Source organism: Augochlora pura, chromosome 6, assembly GCF_028453695.1.
Source record: "Augochlora pura isolate Apur16 chromosome 6, APUR_v2.2.1, whole genome shotgun sequence".
In the NCBI taxonomy this organism is placed as follows: domain Eukaryota; kingdom Metazoa; phylum Arthropoda; class Insecta; order Hymenoptera; family Halictidae; genus Augochlora; species Augochlora pura.
Window position 1 is genome coordinate 12,036,429 of NC_135777.1, and position 22,572 is coordinate 12,059,000.

Genomic DNA, 22,572 nt, shown 5'->3' on the forward strand with positions numbered 1-22,572 from the left:
TTTTATCTCATGGTATACTGCAATTTCCTTGAATTACATTTCTTGATTTACAATACGTTTGTAGCAATACGAATAATCCTTGATTTCTTTATGGTACTAAAATGTCGATTAAATTGATTTTAATTATTTTTGTACAATAACAATCTTAAAAATGAAATTATTAAATTATTAAATTAAAGTAGTCTAATATAATCCATGCTTCCTTCCTTACTTTAATATTCTTTTCATTTTTAAATTGAAAAAATATATTTTTTGATCGAAAAAATCAACATAATTAATTTCACAGATTGCCTTTGAATACTGCGTTTTGTTTTACTGAAATGATACATATTTTATGCGACATTTGAATAGCTTAATAAGCAAATAGCAAAATGTTTATGCAACAAAAATAGCGGAATCTGAAGCCACTCAGACCCAAATTTTAATTTTGTTATTTCATGTTTTAATATAAAACTTTTAATTACGTTTTTGTTATCATATTTGTAAATACTTTATTTATTATACCCGTTCGCTTGAATATTTTGTGACTATCATAGTGGGTGTATAAAGAATCAAAGTCTAATTTTAAAGTGGCCTTAGACTGCTTTGATCAGTTTAATATAACATTACTAATACTAATTTTCTTACTAATATTAAGGTATTAATTAAACGATTGTATTTGATGCCTACAGGTGACTTTCTGTTAGATAAATATGATGGAGCAACAGAAGTCCGAGTAAACAGACGCGGTCGTCTGTCCATGAGAGATCCAAGATTTTCACTACCTACGGCAAATGACTTGGTTTATTTGGATGATTCACCAAATTATTGCCTTCCTAATGAAACATATGGATCACTAGGTGAGTCATTTCTTCAATAGTATACATTTAACTTGAAAGATCAAAAGTTGAAATTATGTGTAAAAACTCTGAAGTACTGGATCTGTTACGAAACAGAAAAATGTATCTACTATTAAGAAAAGATAATTTGAATTTAATGAATAAAAATATTTATTTATGATTTGAATGTATTTAGCCGTAAATTACTGAAAAGAAACATACAGTTTCCTCCTATTGTTAGCCTTTTTTTTTTTTAAATCATTATAGCTGTAAGAAACGCGAAACCTATCTTCATACATGCTTAGCTTTGCTAGTAATGTGTCAAGTGAATAACAATTAAAATGAAAAATATTTTGTCTAGGTACACATGGCAGAATTTGTAACAGGACATCATCTGGTATGGATGGTTGTAATCTCCTTTGTTGCGGCAGAGGTTACAACACACAAAAATCAACTATCCGAGAGAGATGCAAGTGCAAATTCCAATGGTGTTGTTCTGTTGAATGTAAAACTTGTGTCAAAAGCATTGACATTCATACATGCAAATAAAATATCAGTCGTATTGATATTTTAGAAGGCTCATTCAATTATTGGAATTCAACTTCTTTTATATTTCGGAATAATTTGATAAATTGAAGTATTTTGTATTATATACAAGGTGATTTGCTATTAAAAAATACGAAAACAAATTTTTCTGATCATCGGATCAGCGTGTACAATATGTCTAACACTAATTTCAAATTACGTAGCATTTTCGTATTATCCTTCATAAGATATTACATCTTTTTAGAAGAATAGCTCAAACTGCCTTAGATATAGAAACAATCTTACACATAATAATACCTGTTTGGTAATGTTAATATTTATTTAATAGTAAACATTTTAATAGTAACAGTTTACAGTATTGAAAGAAAGTAAAACAGTTTTAATATTTGTATGAACAATATTTTCATTGAATATCTGGGAAATATTGAAACAATATATTCAGATTTATAACAACAAAAAATAATGTACATATCAGATATTACTTTATTACTGAATTAGTATTTAGCTTTGAAGTCTTAGTCTCAGTAGAGTTCATTTACTATTAGGATTTTATGTAATACTATTAAAATAAAATTGTATCTGCAGTGAGAGAGCATAGCAACAGTTTATGTTTATATTAGGTTCTTATCAATTAAAATGATTTAAGTAAGACATAAGTACTGTACATACTAACCTTTTCAATCTTTTATATGTATGTTAGAGCAAAGCAATTGCATAGTTAGAAAGTACATATACGTTTATTGATGAATTTGTGAATGTATTAAGCGGCCTATATTACATTATGCTCAATTAGTTATGTAACTATTAATATATTTATTTGTGTTTCAATGGAATAATACTAACAAATGACTGATAATCTGTGATTTGCCACAATTGATAGCATCAAATGATTAATTTGCTAACCTTTTTGAACTTTCCAATTACCGTTAGTCAGAATTACGATAAAATTACACATGCAGTATTATTTTTATCATGAACCATTTTCTATTAATATCAAACACATTAGCCTAATTATAACATTAATATGTTCCAATACCCTGTAGCAATAAATTCTGCACAACTATATTTAACACTTTCATACATTATAACTTTACCATATTTACCGTAGATTAGATGTTTATTTAATATTAGTAGAATTATTTATTGCTATCCTTGAGTAATGTATGATGTACAAACTTGCATACTTCAAATTATAAAAAAAAGTCGAAATAAAAGAAAGAGGTATTGCATGAAAGTAAAAGTGTTGGTTTCATGTTCCCCATCCATACTTTTCTTACTTTACAGTATTACACAGGTAATTAAACAAGAACTCATGTGAAGTAAAAATATATAAGCTGTTCACTTTGAAAGTGACCTAAGTCCATTTTTCAAAAACATTGAGTTTTTAATTATTTTAATATTTACATTTCTATGTTATATATAATTTCGTTTCAGCGAAGCCTCTTGGATGCAATAACCCTTAAAAACATGAGAACATTTACCCCATCTTATTACTTACCAATATTTTTAAATTTATTGAAATGCAAAATCCTCAAGTATCTAGATTTTAAAATAAATAGGGCTTTCAAAATAAACGACTCATACAATTTATGTATGCATGAAATTATAATGAAAAGTAAATGAAAATTTGAATCTTTTACCTGTTGGTATATACAATACATTATTTATTTATATTGACAATAAAATAAAAACTATTACTCAAAAGTGTCCCAAGGTTTTTCATCTCTGTATCTAGCTGCTTGCATCCAATGTCTGTACCTTGGTGGTTCTGTTAACTGAATTCCATAGTTTTCCATTTCTTTTACCATTAATTCTTTCTTTTCTCCAGGTTCTCTTTCCTTATCGAAATAAATTTCGACTATTCCAGATTCTAAGCAACGTTGAGCAAGCACACGTCCTATATTTATGAATGCAGCTGTATCAGTTCCTCTAAGAAAAATAAAATAACAATTACGTTATATTTTGCAAGTACACTAAAATATAAAATACCTGTAATCTTGAAACTAATGCATTTTTAAGTGAAATTTGTGATAGTGGATATGAGTAAATAAGTTTCTACCGCATACAAACCTATATAACTGTTTATATAATCCCCATTCTTGACTTGAAGCTGTGATAATAGGACCATTTTCAAAATGACATATTTCTGCAGTAATATAACGCGGATGCTTAGTCACAATCAATCTGTACAGATTTTAGTTACCAGTATTATATTAAATACAGAAATAGAATGTTATTAAGGTTACACTAATTTGGTATTAATTGTATTACTTGTGCCAATAAGAATGTCCAGGTTTGTCAAGAACATAGCCAATAGGTTTTCTCGCAATTCGTAAACGTTCTAAATTTCTTGGATTGCGATTTCTAACTTCTTTACAATTTACAACTATTTCGGCATTTCCATGTATTTCTCTTCTAAAAATTGTACCTATTATACGATTTCTTAAAGATAACATTTTAAAACTGCAATTCTCTTATTGCGTATTCCTTTATTTTTTATTTATAACTTGTCACAATAATTTTTTTTATTTAAAGCGTACAACGTTTGAGATTATGTACGTATATAATCAAATTATTTACAAACATACACAGAACAGGTTAACTTAATGCACTGTGCAGTAATCTCTCAATTCCAGCACCATATCCGGGGGCAACGAGGCTTTTGAATTGAGGGAATGCAACGAATTGCTATGCCCTGATTAGTTTACGATTCACAGCTGAACAGTGCTGCCATCATAGTGAATGACAAAAAGAGAAAATAGCGAGTGAGCAAGACAGCACGGCATCAGCAACCTATGCGAAACGAGTCACATCATACTGTTGCGTGATCACGCGAATATAGTTATAAATAAGCGCCTCTGGTTATGCAAATTATAAAATTAGTTGATGCCGACAGGAGGGAAATTCGAATATAAATACAGATTTATATCGTATAGTTATATAGGGATACAGTATCGGCCGAGAGGAATAACTGAGAATATGTAAAGAGATAATGAGAGAGAGTTCCCACAAAATTCTTCTTTGAACCTTTTTTTTATATAGCGAGACTAATCGAGAAATGTAGAGAAAGTCACGTAGCCTCTCGTAAGTACCTCTCCAATTTCACATGAACTAGACGAGTCACAATAGCAAACCCGGATCTCTCAAGTACAGGACGTCGTAAATCTTTAGACAAGGACTTCTCGGAACCCTCTCTGACCTCTCTCTCTCTTACTCAGTCCTCGAGCCGAAATCTTCGCGCGCGGCACACCCCCATACCGTTCGTTTCGGCGGGCTTTTTACCCCTGCGCGCTCGACTCTCGCGCATACCCATCCGCACGCGCACCGTCGAACCACCAATTCCTTCTGCAATCTGCAACCGGAAGAGGGGTCATCCGACGAATCAGTATCCAGCTAGAGGACCCCAATTTTCCTATTGGACAAGGAAGGAAAAAGAAGAAGGAACGCAGGAACAAAACTCGATTCCTTAAGAAAATACGCGGACTTTATTTTTGGGAGGCTTGGAGATAACATCTTTATCCAGGAAATAAAGTTTTAAAGACGATTTCTGTGTAACTAGTTAATTTTTACAAGTCCTACACAAGCAGAACACTTTTGTGTTCCACGGGCATCCGAACCAGCCAAACTTCCCTAAATCCCACCCGAAGCTACGCAACAATACCAATTTACATGTACGCGCATTCGTACGCCAGCTTTTCCATCTGAAATTCGCGGCGCGATATTTGAGTCTTATATGCAAGGATAGAAGTAGAAGAGATTTTGGTTATAGATATGGGAATTATTGACGGTATATGGAAGCTTGCGAGAAAGGAATCCATCTGCTGGCGAGTAACAGAGGTAGTTGCCACAGTAAATTCATGATGAAACTTTATTTAATTTAAAATACAAAACAAAAATAGTAAATCAAAGGGGAACATACATTTGAATAGACTAACAGAAGTGACTCATACCATGCATTACATACAAGCTGGTGTTCTTGTATTGTAAAATGTCAATCTCTTAAATAAGACATTGTAATTCAATGTTACCAATTTCGTTACTGCTCCCGTCATAAATTATTTCTTGTGGTTCTTCTTCAAGTTCTAGCAGTTCTTCAATTTTTCTTTCTGCTTCCTCACAGTTTAATATAAATTGTGTAACGTGTGCCAGAATGCATTCTTCTCTTGTGATCTTACTTATCATGCATTACTAGTCGGATTCAACTTCTTTTGTTTGTGACTGAATGGAACGACTAGTGGAATTAATAACTTTATTCCATGCATTTCTAATAACACTTTGTGCAACTTCCGATTAGAATACAGATAAAATGTCAATGCAGTTTTTTATTATATAGTTGCTATAAACACATTGCAAGAGTTTTCGACAAAAAAGTCTTTTTGTTTTTTCTATGATACCTTCTTGTTCTATCAGTTCAAAACTACAAAATCTTATCAGTAAATACACAATATTAATTGTACACATTTATAAAACAAAAATACACAATATTATAATTTAACAATAGGATTAGTTTTTCTACTATTTTTTATTCCTTCTGATGTTATATATTCTATTGTTCTACTTTAAAATGGTTTTCAAACCAATCTAAAAATATTGTTCTGTCAAAACTTTTGGGTGTTTATATTTGTAAATTACAAGAGGCATAATCTTATGTGTGCCTAATACATTTGCACATAAACCAATAGTGCCCTTTGTCCACCAAGATTTTCTTCTTCCCCAACCAATGTTTTCGTTGGAAGAGCCCCCCCCCCCCCACACCCCCACAAGTCCACTTTCATCCATAGTGTAAACATTTTCGATCCTTACATTTCCTTCCTCTATTATCTTTTCTAAATTAATTATAAAAGCATCTGCTCCATCCTAATCAGTACTAGCTTTATCCCCGTACATAATACATTATCTATTTCATCATAATATGACTTTATTATTCTTTGTTGCTTAACACTTTGCCGACCGATCGAAAAGATCTCTCCATTTTAAAGTTAGTCGGTGCCCGACCGATCGGGGAGATCTCCCACTTTGACTTTAGCTACATGTTTCTCTTTTTCTGTTATTAGAAGTTACTTAGGAAAAGGTTATATTTTTTATCTTATTATAATATAGCTTTAAATAAATAAATAAAATAAATTAGTATATATTTTTAATTTTATATTTTGTATAAACGATAGGTGAAATCGTTTGATTTGTCTTGGCTCGAGCCCGGTGGAAATCGTACAGTTCACTCTGGCACGCGCAGTCGGCGGTTACTTTTATCTGCAAACGCATTAATTTTTTTATCATCTTTTACAATGCTACCAATTTGTACAGCTGACAGGCTTGTTTGTCGAAGATCCTTCAAGACAACCAAGCGTTGCTGCATATTTAATATCGTATGTTTTTTTTTGGAAACCATGATAGTAATATTAAAGATATAGGTCTGTATGTAGAGATAAAACAATTAAAAAGAGCGTTTACTAATAACGATATCAATTACCACAATTTATGTCACTAATTGTTAATGTCAGCAATAATAACACTTGATACTAGAACTGTTTGGTACCGTACGATCAATCTCGTACGGTACACAGCTCCAAAGTTGTTCCAATGATGCTGCGCCTCCAACGACAACTTAATGGCGGTGGAGATGGTTGAAATGATAAACGGAATGAATAGATGTTAACATATAACAATACTATTTATTCGCTAGTTTAAAGGTACAGTTGCGCGGAGGTCACCACGATTATCTATATCGAGTTATATTACAATATAGTTAGGCTACTGGTTTGATGTTAACGGAGATCTAGAGTGATTCTACGGAGTTCTAAATGTAACTGCCGAATCTTAGCGCGTCGCCACGCACTTCGACTCGGTTGGGGTGGACTCAAAGATTCCAGTCAATCTTGAGTAATTTGATTAGCCCCACCCTCACCCTGTGCCAATCCTGAAGGCGTTTCCTTAGGGCCTTAACACGTTCACGCCGGGGCCGATTTTCATTTGTTTTGCTATAAGGCGGCGCTGAAATTAATATCGCGCTTCATCTGACGGCGCGTAGTTATTGCCTGTTCAGACCTGCATACGCGTTGTTTGTTGCTCTGCAGTACAGTGAGATCTTATTGTGCAAGTTTTGTAACTCGTGCCGTTTTTTCATCCTCACCACAAATTTCCGACAATAAGTATAATTAGAAAGGTGATAGGACAGTTTAGTGCGGGTCACCGGTGGGCCGCGCCGCCCGATAATACAGTTTAGTGCGGGCCACCGGTGGGCCGCGCCGGCGTGAACGTGTTAAGGGAAGGGCGAGGAGAGAGGGAGAGGACCCACCGACGCTGGGTGTGTACGACACTTGTATGACGCGTGTTGACAGTAATGAATTGTATTTTGCGAGCTACCTGGGCAGGCTAGACGAGCCTCCTTAGTCATTTATGATTTTATATTTCAATGTGTTTACGCATTTATACTTTTATCGGTTTTTATATTTTTATGTGTTTACTATTATAGCAAGGAAACAAGTGTTCCCTGGTCCGTCAGGCAATTGCTTCGGGACCGTGTAGCAATGTATGTTCCTATAAAAATTTCTTTCTTTTTTTAAATAAAATTGTGTAGACCGGCAAAATTCAATTCTACTTCATTTATGTATTTATAATGGTATTTTGTAGATTTATATAGACACAAAACCTTGGTTGTAATGTTAAATAAATAAAACTCACTTAATTTTAAAATATGCTATCTTTTTATTGCGAAGTATAGGTAGAAAAACGTTTTGAAAATCTTTACATACCTTGTATAACACTTCACATATTATTCGGTAAATAAAGTCAGTCCTAAATGTGCTTTACGCTTTGTTTGACAAGTATGTTTGAATAAAAAGAATGAAATTTAATTTTGCTAATAATAGTCTATTAACTTCCGCAAATATGTAATTATTAAATATGCAAAATTTACTACTTTTATTTATGTTTTCTATGTTTTATCATAGTAATACATATGTGATATTTGTTTGTAATTGATAAAGTGCCATTTTTGAATTTATAGACAAATTTAAAAATGAAGTTATATCATAAAGGGCACTGTAAATACTAAGCTTGCTGATAGATTTTCGAGAGTGCTAATAGTACTAAATCCGAGCCAAGGAAAGAAAATTCGAGGAAAATCTTGCTTCACACCTAGCATTTGTTTTCTGCAGATTGAATTCTTTTATTAACGCTGGAAAAGATTTTGAATTTGCTTGTAAATCTTGGTGCGCACCATATGTTCATGATAAACCAGTAAACACCCAACCGTTAGCAATTTTTCTATTCATCTCTAATTTTCTGAAACTTTCCCTACAAAGTTTACCTCGAAGATTAACGACCTGAAAAATTTTAAATTCACGCAACAGCAATGTATTTTTAGAGCCGACAACACTGTAAAATCGAAACCAGTTTCTATATTGCAATTTTAGTTCACTAGCTAACTATCATAGCTACATATGTAGAGATCATAGGTAGAGATGTACATAGGTAGAGATCGCGAGGAAACTACTGATTTTGAGCAATGTTGTTATTTGAGAATGTGTAATAAGAAAACACAAAATACTACTTGATTTACTTCGATACCTCAGCATGTTTATAATATTTAATTCTAACTCTATTTATATTTCGCCGTTAACAATGTTACGATAATGATAGAAATGTACAAATGTACTGATGAGACAGCGGGCAAAGTTTTTACGAGATAGTGGCTCCGCCTAACCCTATCTTTCACGCTTTGCCTAGGATCTGAGGTTTTGCTTACTAAAATCTGTATTATCGACTGCTTCTGTAGCGACAGTTCTGGATCAACGTCTACGCTTATGAATTATCGATCGATGCGTTCTATCCCACTTAGTTTTGTGCACGATATTCACTCTCTTTGTCATACGATTATTACTGTAGATGTGACTGTCTAGGCCAATAGTAGGGTAATACTAACAATACGTGTGAGACGAGGTGGAGCTACGCGTTACAACCAATCGTACCCGCATTCTTTAGGCTCGCCATCTCCTTAGCTCTGCATGTATCCACATAAACATTGAGTTCTGTTTTTGGAAGTGGGTAATATTTCATAGAAGCTTCATTTGACATGTCGATTGATCATCACGGTGGCAAAGGTTATGCGCCTTTGCCACAAAGCATAAGCAACACTGATACAGAGGATGAAGATTGTTTGCCTCAACAAAACGAAACTCCTAAAGAACATACAGATGATGCTTTAGCGGTAAGATGAAATTCAAAAAGATGCTTTCAATTCACTATGACATGAATAACGTTTAAAACATACTGAGTCAATTATTGCAATAGTTAAGAAAAAAACGTATCATACGAACAACCACATACAATGTATACTTCTGTGGAAAGCATTAATGGTAAAAAATATATTTATTTTTAGTATAATTCGAACGAGAAATAAATAGTGAATTGTATAAATAATAAATGACTACAGTACACTTTTAAACGTATATTCACATTTTTCAAATGTAACAGTACTTCAATAGAATGTAGTAATTTGTTGTTTTGTAACATAATGAAAGCTTTTTCAAGATAATATTTATTTCTTAATTAATTCTATATTGTCCAGAAAACTTTATAATTATCAGTCATTAAAATAAAAGTTGAAGCATTAGAGTAAATACTAGTAAATTAAATCATATTCTGCAGTGTTTATTATGGAACAAAATTTTTTAAAAATTAACAGCTTTTAGAATTTGATTGAATTAAATTATATTTAGTGTTATAAGTGTTATGAATAAATCATTTATTATCATTTCTTTATTTATACTGTCTTTGTACAATAAAAAGTATATTTACTTTCCATGAAGAATGTAGAAAGTATGTTATGAATTTTTTTAAATTGCAGGAATCAACAATAGTTCATGAAAATGGAATATATTATCCTTTGGATGAAACAAAAAATGCAACGAATCGGATGAAAAATGGACAGAATATGCTTAAATATTACAGAGATGACATACCAATAATGGTAATCGAGGGGAATGAACAAAATGACTTGTGGAAACCACGTGACATGTCTCCCCTTCGCCGATTTTGTTTGGTTATATCTATATTACTTTGTATTGTAACAATAGTTGTATTTTTGTATGTTTTACCTTGTGACAATTCAATGGTTTGTGCCACGATTTCTGAACCTAAATCATCAATATCATGGCATAGAACTTTACACGAATTAGGTATGTTTGATAGAATACTTTATTTCATATGTACATTGTACATTTTTATTCAAGAATATTTGTTTTACTTTATTTGTTTATATGTTTTCAGAATTATATGGTCCTATCTCTATCATTCAAGAAAAACCGTCTAATCTCATATTCTTTGTTCGTGGACAAAAGTACAAAGGAAACGATACATCTGAAGATCCAGGACAAATATCAGCAGGGGGCGGAATTATATCATTGCAAGAAAATAGTGGTTCACCGTTGTGGTTGGTCTCATTGAAAAGATCACCTACTGAAATAGATTGTATTACGGTTGATACAGATAAGTCAGGAAAACCAGATTGTATAGTTGCTGGTGATCAAGGCCTTCTAGCTAGTATTGAGCCTATCGCAGGCATTATACAATGGAGTTCAAAAATTCATACACATGAAAAGTTACCTCTAATTTTGCCAGATATTGATTCAGATGGAGTTGCAGATTTTTTAACTATAGAATTAACAATAAAAAATATGCCTAATCTTGTTCTTTTATCTGGAAAGACTGGTAATCTTTTAGGAAGATTTTCAACTGGGAACTGTTCATTAGTTCTATTGATGAATTCTGTTTCTAATGATACTATATCTTATGTTTGTAATGAAAATAACAGAAAAGGTAAGTCATAATTTATTTCTTAAATTTTGATACATTGTTACATACTTCTAAATAGATATTTTTTATTTTCTTTGCAGATATTGTTAAGACAATGACACTTTCTGGATTACTTCATGCTATGAAATTACCAGAGTTATATAAGCAATCTGTAGCGAAATCATCAGTTCCATTTCGTATGTTTCAAACATTAGTGCAACATGATCAGGAACATAATTGGAGGCCTACATCATATCATAATTTAGTTATAGAGAATGAAGGTTCGTGTCCCGGAGAACTTTGCAAAGCTGGTATAAAGTTAACTTTCACTTCTAAACAACCAATAACTATATTTGATCATGTTAGACCAAATTCTTTCGTATCAAAACCAGCTTTCCTAGTTACGTCTGGAAGTCCTTATAGTTTTGGATTTGTTATTAAGTTCTGGCAATGGATCGATTCGATAACTGAACATACAAAAACAGTATCTGCTATCACAGAGAGAAGATTGATAGAAAGCGTATTAATAGTTTTTGTAAACAATACAGATGTACAAGTTATGAACGCAAGTCAGAGTGATATTATTCAGTTGTGTGAAGATACAGATTGTCAACCAAATTTGAATTTGCGTGCTCGTTTTAGTTCACTTAAAATTGATTATACAAGCGAAGACGGATTCCCAGAATTAATAACTTATTGGTCTTCGTATAATGTAGAGTCGCAGAAGGAACTTTACTTGACGTCTAACGTTCAAGTTGTAAAGTTAGATTCCATCGTGACTAATTTGCCACGTATAAGTGTTTAATGATTTTTATGTTTACTCGGTAGCTGTACTTGTTTCTAAATACATTACTCCAGCTTCACCACTCAAAAGCAAGCATAATAAACAGCAACGAAACGGCACACACACACACATATATGTCTGTTTCACGAATATATTTAAGTGAATTTATTATTAAAGGTGACTGGTAATGAATCTTGTAGAGCTAGTCAACACATTAACAGTAACAGAACAATGATTTTTGTAGTTGCCTAATTTATTATAAAATCATATTTCAAACAATAATTTTCGTACTAAGCAGCCATTGTTATCGTCTACATATTTTAAATGAACTCTCAATGGTGCCTTGCAAAAGTTATATAGAAAAATTATGAGCATATGTATAAAATTTAAATTTGCAAAACTACTTACATGTTATTAGAGAACATACTACATGTACGTTTAACAAAGTGCTAAAAGAGATAGCAAAGTTCCTTTTCTAATATTACTTAACAGTGTGTGTGAGATTTTTTTAATGTAAATTCATTATTTATCGCGAATGAATCGTTTCCTACAAGGAATAGAGCTTATTGCACACTAATGCTAGTGCAGCCTACTAGAAATTCAATAGCGAATAAAAATCTAATTCTAGTCAAATTTGTATTCTATTCGTTTTATTTGAGAATGTGTATTTATAAAATTTTATAAATTAATTATTCATCATTCCATAGTGCAACTTTTTTCCCAATTTTTTTCTTGCAAGTGATTTTGTTTCTAAATGAAAGTACACCAACTTTAAAATAAACGGTACTAATTGTATATGACTCTATAGATTGTATTTTCTTAAATACATTAAATTTTGTTAATTGTTCAAATGTATACTTTTTTCTCGAAATAAAAGAATTTTAATGAAACTAGCCTCGAACATTGTAAACTTCTCCCAAATCTTAATATATAAAAATGTTTGGTAAGTCGCATGTAATATAAATTATACAAGAATTTGACATAGAATTCAATAAAGTAATTTAAACTATTTTGTATTCAAACAAAACACTAAATATAAAGGGTAACATGAAATTCTGAATTAATTTCTACCGAGAGATGGTGGGGATGATTGACCGTGGATGACAGAGCAAATCAGTGTGGGTTAGATTTGTACGTACTACACACAGTGTACTAAGTAGTACTATTTTAAGTAACGAGTGTCCTATAGAGAGTATAACTCTACTGATCATTTTTATCAGCTGATCTACAATAGTTGATATATCAAAGTTTTTAACTGTATGTGAATAGAATAATAAAAGCGGCTGATATCTAACCTCGATTCGTATTAGAGAAAATAGTTTGACATGCGCCTACGTAAGGTGTGTTTTATATACGAATAACGCATGTACGTACAATAACCTGTACTGGACTGGTTACACTGTTACACGATGGCTACTGGAAAGCGAAGAAATGTGCATACTACGCTTGGCAATACTACAATGTTTGGTTCAACGGCAAGTAATATAAGGTCGAGCCGTTTAAACTTTCGTCCAAACTCAACTCAGGAGGACAGAGGTGGAACTCGACCGACCGCTGCTCCGAGTTCTATAGGTCTGATTCTCGTAACAATGTTTTTACATGTTTGCAAGAAATCATTGCTATTCGACCCAAGACTCAAGGTTGCTATATATTGTGGTGCGATATTCGTAGTATCGATCATAGCGGATTTTATCACAATGCCAAGAACATATTTCTCACGTTCTGATAACATGCTGAACCAATATTTCGTGAAGTGGGGATGGGGGTGGCTACTGACCGTAACTGTTCCATGGGTTGTGTTGACTGCGCATACACTCGGCTGCGGTCGTCGGTCTATTTTATTAAAACACCTTGCTAGATTAGGTCTGGCAACGATCGCATGGTTATTATGGATCAAATTGTTTAATTACATCGAGACGAATTACGGTCGATGTCTCAATACGAGGGACGTACTACTGCAAACAAAAGCAAAGTGCCTTCAGTCTGGCAAATTCTGGAGTGGTCTTGACATATCCGGACACACGTTCATCCTAATATATTCAAGTTTAATTCTAGCAGAAGAGGGATCCTCATTAGTTGGATGGGAGGGTATAAAAGATTTAATTATGCGAGAAGAACATTCACGAACTACTCCAAATGATCCTAGTACCGGACCGCTTCGGAATTTGTCGAACTCCGATTTAGAGTTCTTGAAGAAAGCTCACAAAGCGCTCACCCCCTATCTCAGGGGTCTTTTCGTCGCCATGACGCTGCAACAATTACTATGGGACATTATGTTGATATCTACAATGCTATATTATCATATTATGATTGAAAAGTTCATTGGTGGTGTGGCTGCCGTTTTAACGTGGTACGTAACGTATCAGTGGTGGTATAAAATGCCGAAAAATACTCTACCTCCACCTGGTGAGGGTTTATTTAAATATAATGAGGTGAAGATTCATGATAACAATACTACGATTAGATCGAGGCGCAGCACCCTAAATGGTACAAACAGATTTATGGGACTTCCAATTCGCACGAATCAAGATAACACTGATACAAACGGTGTCAATAGGCCATTAGATAATGACGCAACAAGCCCTAGATTATAAAAATTATGAAATACCCGTAATTTTTTTTATTGGTTGGGTTGGTCGAAGTTGTCGGTGTTTTAGGTAACTTTCTCAATTACATTTCTCAATACAAATTTCCTGAATTATATAATAGTCTTATTTATTAGTAAACCAAACTTGGGAAATGATTTTATATTACTTGGGAAAAGGGTTTATTTAACTATTGGGGTATTTGCCAATTTTGAATACGTATTTGAAATCGTCGATAAGATCTCCGCATTTTTGGTGATATTTTATGTAAATAAAAAAAATGATTATTTTTGCGATAGAAATTTAAATTAAATTACGGAAGTATCTGGAACAATTGTCATTTATCTTGGATAGGCTACACAGTATATTGAAACAAAGTACGTATTCCTTTTCTACCTCTGTATAGATTATTCAACCAATCACACTATATCTACATAATACAATCATTGTTATGGATATACCTTTTGTGACCTTGTTTTGTAATTTGTATTTAATAAACTTTATTGTTAACAAAGTGATTCTCCAATTCGTAGTTAAAGGGCTTGCAATACGAATTTAATATAATCTGTCGTCGAAAGTACAAAATACATTGTCACATCCGTTATGTGTGTGTTTTCATTTTCATATATTTATCAGGTGTTATGTACTTTACTACTGTTGCATGTAGAATTCATTAGCCTATAAAAAGTTGTATAAAAGAATACATTTTTCTTAATAGTTTTCCGCATCGCTACGTTCGTCCAACAAATTTTATATTTTTTTGTGTAATAACTACTATTTTAAGAATAGTACAAAATTTGATAGTAATTATATACTTGGATAGTTTTTGGTGATAGTGTAATACGACTTCACCATTTTGTGTGCAATAAACATAACATAAAAAGCAGCAATATAAGATTATGCACATTACATAGTGCATTCATATTTTGTTATATTGAATTCATATTTCTTCCTTAATTTAAACTGTCCTATTATCCGATGATGATCTATATTCATTAACAGTCATTATAATTAATACCTAATTTTGAATGCCTAATTACCTTTTATGGGTGATGGTTTTTTTCTAAATGATAACCTAACAAATATATACTTAATCGGTTAACAAAATGAAAAAAGAAAAAAATTATAGATGATTTGTACAGCCGCGACATCTTATTGTCGTTTAATATCACCAAACTTGCTTGCATATCGTACTTAGAAATGTTAGATCCGTGATAATCATATGCGTTTTACATACTGCAACTAAATCTTTGCCATTCATACATAAATAAATTACATATTTGTTTTTCATTATCGTGCGTTTGGCATTTTTTTATGACGTTGTCGAACAGTTTATTTACTTTTTCATCTCATCTTTACAGATCCCTATATTCAATCAAATCTTAAAAGAAATTTCAATAATCAAAATTCTTACATATACAATATACATATATGTAGTATTTTGTATGTGCAAAGACGCACGTGATTTTCTAAGATCTAGCAAAGAAAAAACTGTACAGTAATGACATGTTCTTTCAATATTGTATGTTCGTTTACATATTATACCAAGAGAGGAAAGATAAAATCTTGATTTCGCGGTTAGAACAATCTGCTTAATTAATTCTGTTCTGACATCACACGTTACATTACAGCAGCTAATTACACGGTACATCTACGAAATATTTATGCAAGTAGGTACATATTTACCTTTAAGGCGTTAAACTGTGTTATTAAACTTTTGATCTTTTACGAGCGATCGCGTCTTCCACTGCTTTGAGCTGTTTCAATAGTTCTTCTCGCCTCGAGCTGGCTTTCTTAGCTGCTTTCGCTGCAGCTGCGGCGACACTTGCTTTGCTGTCGATTAGAGGTGGTGATTCTAATGGTCTCTTCTTACCAGCCATCATACCAGATCGATCGATCTTTTTTACAGCCGTGGCATTATTGGTTGGTTTCAGTGTGAGCTTGATCTGTTGTTTAGTACCACTTAACTTTAAGGCATCGATACCCTTTGAGTCTTTTCGTGCTATTGGTGGTGTCGACCCTTTTCTGCGACGTGTCTCGCTGGAAGAAGACGAGTAACTTGATTCGCTGGAGTCACTGCTACTACCACTGCTCTCCGATCCGGAACTACTATGTGAAGACCTGAAACATATTTTTATTAAAATATCATATAACAAAATACCAACGCATTTGTTAACGGTTGGATCAACGTAAATGACGAAGCTATTTGAAATGTTTACCTGGATCTTGATCGACTTTTGATAACTTTTGCCACAGCAGCTGCTGCTATAGCTGCTTTGTCTCTTGCTTTCTCATGATGACGCTGATGAGACGATAGAGGGCTTGGTGCAGGAGGATTCAACCCAGCACGTCGATGCAACGTGCCGGTTGTAGGTGAAATGGAACCTTTCGGTGGACGTGGAGAAGGAGCAGGTGGGTTCATTAGCATGGCACCGCGTTGGGGCGCAGCAGCTGCGACTGTCGGAGGATTTGAGGGTGGCGATGATACGACTGCTTTTCCTTTGCCAGCACCACGGGTTCTAGAGGGAGGGGATGGTGAACGGGACCTGGATAGGGAGTCGTAAGAACTGTAGCTAGATCGGCTCGAGCTACGGCTAGAACTAAAAAGAGCATACACGATACTTGCACGTTGTTACACAGAAAAAATATTGAACAAATTTCAGCCAGATGCTTGTCTTTATAAGAGAAACTAAAAGATTCAATATTACGGGTTCTGCGATAATTCTAACAGGCTTGGACATTACTCAAATAACATATTTGGAAAATGAAAATTTAAATAGCATGTTGTTTTGAAATAATTGTGCATTAATTTATTTTTACATGAAAATAATTTGTCTCTTTGACAAAATGTACGAAAAGAAAAATCAATTTTCACGAACTTCAATTTCAAATAATACGTGTCCAAGTCTGTACTCTAATTAGGTTCTTAATACGACTAGTAATCATACAAAAATCCGATCATTATTCATCAGGCGGTACTAGTTAAGAATTCGTATTTGTTTTATGCATCAACGTTACAGTGTTCACGTAATCATTATAGTTCTAACTACAACACGATCCGCTGAGACTAGAGAATATTACTAACAATAAAAAATGTTTTACTAATAAGAGGCGTTATACAAGCAACGTCAATTTTTATATGAGGCTGATTCAGTATTTTTCAATATTGAATTTGATAAACATAAATTTCCCCAATTTTAAGCGTTATTTGCGCCATTGAATTGAGTTCTATATTATGTACAAGGTTTATTAAAATCAACTAAGTCACTTGGATAACACCCATAAGAAGTGTAAAGTAGTAACTATTCTAATATGATGTTTACCTTGTTGACGAATACGAAGAACCTGAAGAGTACGATTGCCTTCGTGAACGCCGAGATGACGTATTCCGTCGCACAGTACTCGGAGATTTCCGCCGCATCCAAGGATCCGCCCATTCATCTCCTCTACCTCTTTCCACTGGCGGTGGTTCTTCCTCCCGCCATGGTTTCGTTGGTGCAATGCGTTCCACTATAACTTCTCTCGATGGACGTTTGTGCTTTTTCTCGTATTTCTCATAATACTCTCGTTCTCTGTCGCGTTCACGTTCCCTTTCACGATCTCTTGTGTGTGGTGGTGGAGAAACCGAATGAGGTGTTCCACGAGGTACAGTATGATAGTCGATTCGTTCTCGGTATTCCGTAACACGAGAATCTGTTTTGTAATGTACTCTTCTGTAAAAGTTAAAAGTTTATTTTTTAAAGAGCAAATGAGAAAGAACTACACATCAGATATGTTAAGATCATTTTGGAGTTAACAAGAACATTACCTATAATACTCTGCTGGTGGTGCTGCTGGTGGTGCATAGTAAGGATCAGGTTCTTCGATGTATCTTTCAGGTGTAATCCTTGGAGGTGGTATTCTTCGAGGAGCCTCTCGAGGTGGCCACCTTTCAACGGGTGGCTCTGGGCTAGCTGCTCTTACATAGTAACCTGCTTCTCTATCTAATTCATCTTGACCTAAGCTTAAATTCATTTTCTTTTCTTCAAAGTCCATATCCGATTCTTTACGCTTGTTTGCTTTGCGCATCATCTACAAAAAAAAGGTAACTATTAATAAACATGTTTTATTTTCGAATATATTTGTTCTTAATCTTTGTGCAATAACTTTACGAAAATTAAAACTGACTTCTTTAGCATGTCGTAATCCACGTTCCCACGCTGATTCAGTAGGGAGTTCCTCTACTTTAGGTGTATGCGATGGTGCCCCATAACCAGGCAACGGTCGCACCATGTTTGGTCTGTCGATATGCGGCCTGAACTCATGCTGAGTGGCTGCGTGCGGTGGATATGCCATTGGTCTTACCATATCAAACATAGTGTAATTACCCTTGTCTGTTACACCTGGATGTAAAAATCTGCAACTTACACCCCACGTGCATTGACCGCGGTTGTAAAAACGACAAACAGGTCTTGGTTCTGTTTCTTCTGGTCGAGCATCATCCCCATCGCTCAGTTCACCTTCCTCTAATTCTGATTCTGCTTTCTCTCCATCTTCTTCTCCTTCTTCTTTGTCATTTCCTTCACCTCCATCTTTCAACTTAATTTTATCTTTATCTTTTCTATCTCTGTCATCTTTGTGTTCTTTAATGTTTATTCCTTCTGTTTCACCTAAAAATAAGAAATAAAGAAATACAAAATTTATTCTTTCTCCAAAATTTTTGTCATTATAAGTCTATACCTTCATCACGTTCATCCTTCCACTGACCATCTGCTTCGAAGTCTAACTGTTCATTTTCCTCTGCTAATCCACCAACCTGTGCATTTTTATCTTCTTTCTCTATTTTATCATCATCCCCTATACGTCTATCCTCGTGTTGATTATTTTCTTTAAGTTCTGGTTCATGTTCTATAGTGCCATCAACTCCATCCATACTTTCAAGATCAGAAACATCTGACAAATCTTCACCATGTGTAATCGGTGCAGGCTTCGACTTAGCTATAGATTCGGGTTCGTCTTCAATATCTCCGTCCGAAATTTGTTCTCCATCTAATTCATTAAATGAACCACTTTTCGTAGGTGGTGAATGTTTCTCTGATTCTTGATCGTCCATTGTAGAAGCTGGACCTGACTTTGGAGAACTTCTTCCGGAAATTAATGATTTTGCTGAACTATGTCCAGATCTTGGTGATTTTGGCGAGCTTTGTCTTGATTCACTATTTTTATAAGAATAAGATTTAGGTGAATTATCAACAGATCTCTGTGTATCAACCTCTAGCTCAATTTGCTTGGGTTCTGTGTCTTCTAAATGTAAAGACTTTGAGTCATTAGGAGTAGATGGACACGATCTTTCATCTGGTATAGGTGAACAAGACAAACTTCTATCACTTCTAGGTGAATCTAAAGAATTATTTCTCGAATGATATGACTTTGGTGTATTTGGTGGCGAACTTGATATACTCCCCATATATGGAGGAGAACTTCTTTCAGTGGGAGATAATACATCAAACCTTCCATACTTTGGAGATATTGGTATATATGCTGGTGAGTTTGGTGTAAACTCTGGTGATTGAGAATCTCTTTCAGAGATAAGAGATGCTGGAGATTTTCCTCTTGAAGAAATAGAACTTCCTCTAGATTTATGACCCGATACAGATGAATGATGAGAGTAGCATGGTGAAGCCACATTATCAGCAGACGCAACTGCATGTCTTCTCCCATCGTAACCCTCTGAGGAGGAACTTTCTGAACCAGAGTCTGACATGATGAATTATTCTAGCCTGTAAACAAGTGATACTTTTACAGCTTTTGTAATGAAATTGAATGCAAAACTGGGACCACTGTTCAAACAAGTTATTAATCGCTCTTACTTGAGAGAAGTGAACTTTTTAGCCGTACCGACCGAATGTAGCACTGTAAAATCTGCATCAGTAGCAGCGCATGGCTTACCTGTATCAATAAGAGCCTGTGCAGTACTCGCTCTTGAAGGCACAACGCGCGCGCTCCATAACATGTCGAACATACTTTTTATATCACGTTGATAACTTCTTTATACTAGCAACTTTTATACTTTATACTTAAACTGAACTTTTTGCACATATACAATACATACTGTTATTTTTGAGGATTTCTTGCCCGGAACTTTTTTGTTTACGTTTTAAACTTTTCAACTCGAGCACAACACAAACTAATAAATACCGGTAAACCGCAAACCGTTTTTATACTGCACTAGAAACTATAGCGAACAGACTTTCAACCTGTAAGAATATCGTTTGGGCATATGGAACGATAAAGAAAAAGGAAGAGGGAGAAAATTTAGGAAATGATAAATCAAAGTATTGTTTTTACCAACAAATGCAAAGAAATACTATATAATACTAATCTGAATTAACATATTTTCATGGCTAATAAAATGTGTCATTTATAAAGAAACGTTTTCATAATAATTACGAAAGAAAACAGAAAAAAATTTAATACTATAAATAAAAAAAGATTTTATATGCAACATAAGTATCTGATAAATCAATATTAATCATGAAAAGTATTATTAAACTGGTAATCAATGTACATTACGATCATACATTTAGATTAGATTTTTCAGAATAAAATTTTTGATTGAATTAAAATTAAGTATATGCACCTAAGAAATCTGTTATTTTTGTAACTCAACGAATAAACTATTATATTAGTAACATAACTTTGCTTAATTTATTTAATTCTAATTGCGTAAAATTTATTATAAGATCTTAGAGTACTGAATTAACATGACAACACATTTTTACTAAACAATACTTGGAATTTTATTGGTCCTAAAACAGTAAGAATTACAAAACAAAACTAACAGAGTTACTTAATTATTTGAAAATGTTACTGCCACTCAACCCTAACACGTCTTAATCGTTACATTGAATACAAGTTCATTCAAGTATTTTCACGATTGCATTGAGGTTAACACTGCATTGATTTTAGGTATAGCTGCAGCTGAACCTGTAAATTTCTGAACGGACGATTTCTCGGAATTTTGTAAACCATTTTGAAAAAAGTGCAAAATATTTCATGAATTTTACTAAGAACATGTTGTGGGATTCTTACCTTGGTTGTGCTAATGCCTGTAGGCCTTTGGAGATTTTAAAGCTCCGAGGCTTTAGGCCGATGGCGTCACCCAGATAAAACGGTTGGACTTTTCAGATGCGTCCTCGTTTTACCGTTTTTTAAATAACTATCCAATGACGAAACGTTGCTAATTCCAAAACTAATTGGCCACCGCAGAATCAGTCTTAAAAAGGACAAAGCACAAACGAAAAATTCGTGGAACGTAGGAATCGAAAGTCTTTCATTACTGTAAACCATAAATCACATTTAGATGGTACAAGATACAACATGCATACACCAAAGAAAATCGCATAGAGTAGAAACTATGGGCGATGGACGATACTGTATCGATATTTTAAATATCGTTGCTTTTCAATTCAAAGTATCGATACTTTGTATCAATATTTAATATTATGATATATTTGAATATCAATTTTTAGTTCATACGTATTGAAATTTTGTTGCGCTTTTAGTATGATTTGTTATATATTGAACTTATTGTTTGTATAACTCTCTACATATTTATTACCATAGTATTTATTAATGAAATAATAAAGCATATGTATAATATTAAAAAAGATTTTTATAAATAAACAATTTATTTACATTCCTGAATCTTATTTTATAATTTGCTCGGAAGTCTCAATATATTCGATACTGGTAATATCGATATATGTATATTAATGTCGATAATACATATATCGATACAGTAATGGGTCTTACTTTTGTACATCTCCGTTAGAGAGGATCAATATAGAAATTTTCTTTGTTCTGATTGGCTGACGATTCATTGTTGAAACAGGATTCATTGCGGTCTGGACACGTAGTAAATTGGTAGGGTTGTACATTTCAGCTTAGGCAGGATTCGAAATTAACTGTACATGACAGAAACCCATATTTTTGAAGACTGCTCTGAAATGTGCTGCAAGAGAAATCTCACAAATAAGATTGGATAATATACTACTTTGCAGTA

The 22,572-nt window shown here is 33.5% G+C and overlaps 5 protein-coding genes and 1 pseudogene across 10 annotated transcripts in view; 3 read left to right on the plus strand and 3 right to left on the minus strand.

Annotated features, from left to right (window-relative positions):
* LOC144471194 (protein Wnt-5b) overlaps nt 1-2,584 on the plus strand; it is a 29,925-nt gene extending 27,341 nt beyond the window's left edge. The window contains exons 7-8 of the mRNA XM_078183022.1: nt 672-839; nt 1,180-2,584. Coding sequence (XP_078039148.1) covers nt 672-839; nt 1,180-1,367 — 356 coding nt within the window. The 3' untranslated portion in view covers nt 1,368-2,584. The remainder of the gene's footprint in view (nt 1-671; nt 840-1,179) is intronic.
* Mrpl18 (mitochondrial ribosomal protein L18) lies at nt 10-4,033 on the minus strand. 2 transcript variants are annotated; one of them, XM_078183023.1, is made up of 4 exons: nt 3,636-4,033; nt 3,435-3,548; nt 3,063-3,293; nt 10-96 (listed from the first exon to the last, which is right to left on the minus strand). In XM_078183023.1, the coding sequence occupies exons 1-4, from the start codon at nt 3,818-3,820 to the stop codon at nt 48-50; spliced, it is 579 nt and encodes a 192-aa protein (XP_078039149.1). In that variant the 5' UTR covers nt 3,821-4,033; the 3' UTR covers nt 10-47. The 2 variants fall into 2 exon arrangements, with proteins under 2 accessions (XP_078039149.1, XP_078039150.1); XM_078183024.1 differs by lacking the exon at nt 10-96 and having other exon boundaries at nt 3,008-3,293.
* A 1,275-nt stretch (nt 4,034-5,308) lies between these two features.
* Nucleotides 5,309-6,720, minus strand: LOC144470971 (uncharacterized; annotated as a pseudogene).
* Nucleotides 6,721-9,276: 2,556 nt separating this feature from the next.
* Nucleotides 9,277-12,833, plus strand: LOC144470651 (uncharacterized). Its single transcript, XM_078182037.1, has 4 exons — nt 9,277-9,573; nt 10,213-10,543; nt 10,635-11,183; nt 11,261-12,833. The coding sequence occupies exons 1-4, from the start codon at nt 9,439-9,441 to the stop codon at nt 11,962-11,964; spliced, it is 1,719 nt and encodes a 572-aa protein (XP_078038163.1). The 5' UTR covers nt 9,277-9,438; the 3' UTR covers nt 11,965-12,833.
* A 198-nt stretch (nt 12,834-13,031) lies between these two features.
* Fitm (acyl-coenzyme A diphosphatase Fitm) lies at nt 13,032-15,229 on the plus strand. Its single transcript, XM_078182038.1, has one exon. The coding sequence runs from the start codon at nt 13,353-13,355 to the stop codon at nt 14,535-14,537; it is 1,185 nt and encodes a 394-aa protein (XP_078038164.1). The 5' UTR covers nt 13,032-13,352; the 3' UTR covers nt 14,538-15,229.
* Nucleotides 14,751-21,864, minus strand: LOC144470650 (uncharacterized). Of its 5 annotated transcripts, none has more exons than XM_078182035.1 (8): nt 21,600-21,864; nt 20,457-20,764; nt 19,248-20,287; nt 18,696-19,177; nt 18,337-18,599; nt 17,852-18,241; nt 16,748-17,128; nt 14,751-16,649 (listed from the first exon to the last, which is right to left on the minus strand). In XM_078182035.1, the coding sequence occupies exons 3-8, from the start codon at nt 20,269-20,271 to the stop codon at nt 16,238-16,240; spliced, it is 2,952 nt and encodes a 983-aa protein (XP_078038161.1). In that variant the 5' UTR covers nt 20,272-20,287; nt 20,457-20,764; nt 21,600-21,864; the 3' UTR covers nt 14,751-16,237. The 5 variants fall into 5 exon arrangements, with proteins under 5 accessions (XP_078038161.1, XP_078038158.1, XP_078038160.1 ...); XM_078182032.1 differs by having other exon boundaries at nt 20,378-20,764; XM_078182034.1 differs by lacking the exon at nt 20,457-20,764.
* Nucleotides 21,865-22,572: the final 708 nt, after the last annotated feature.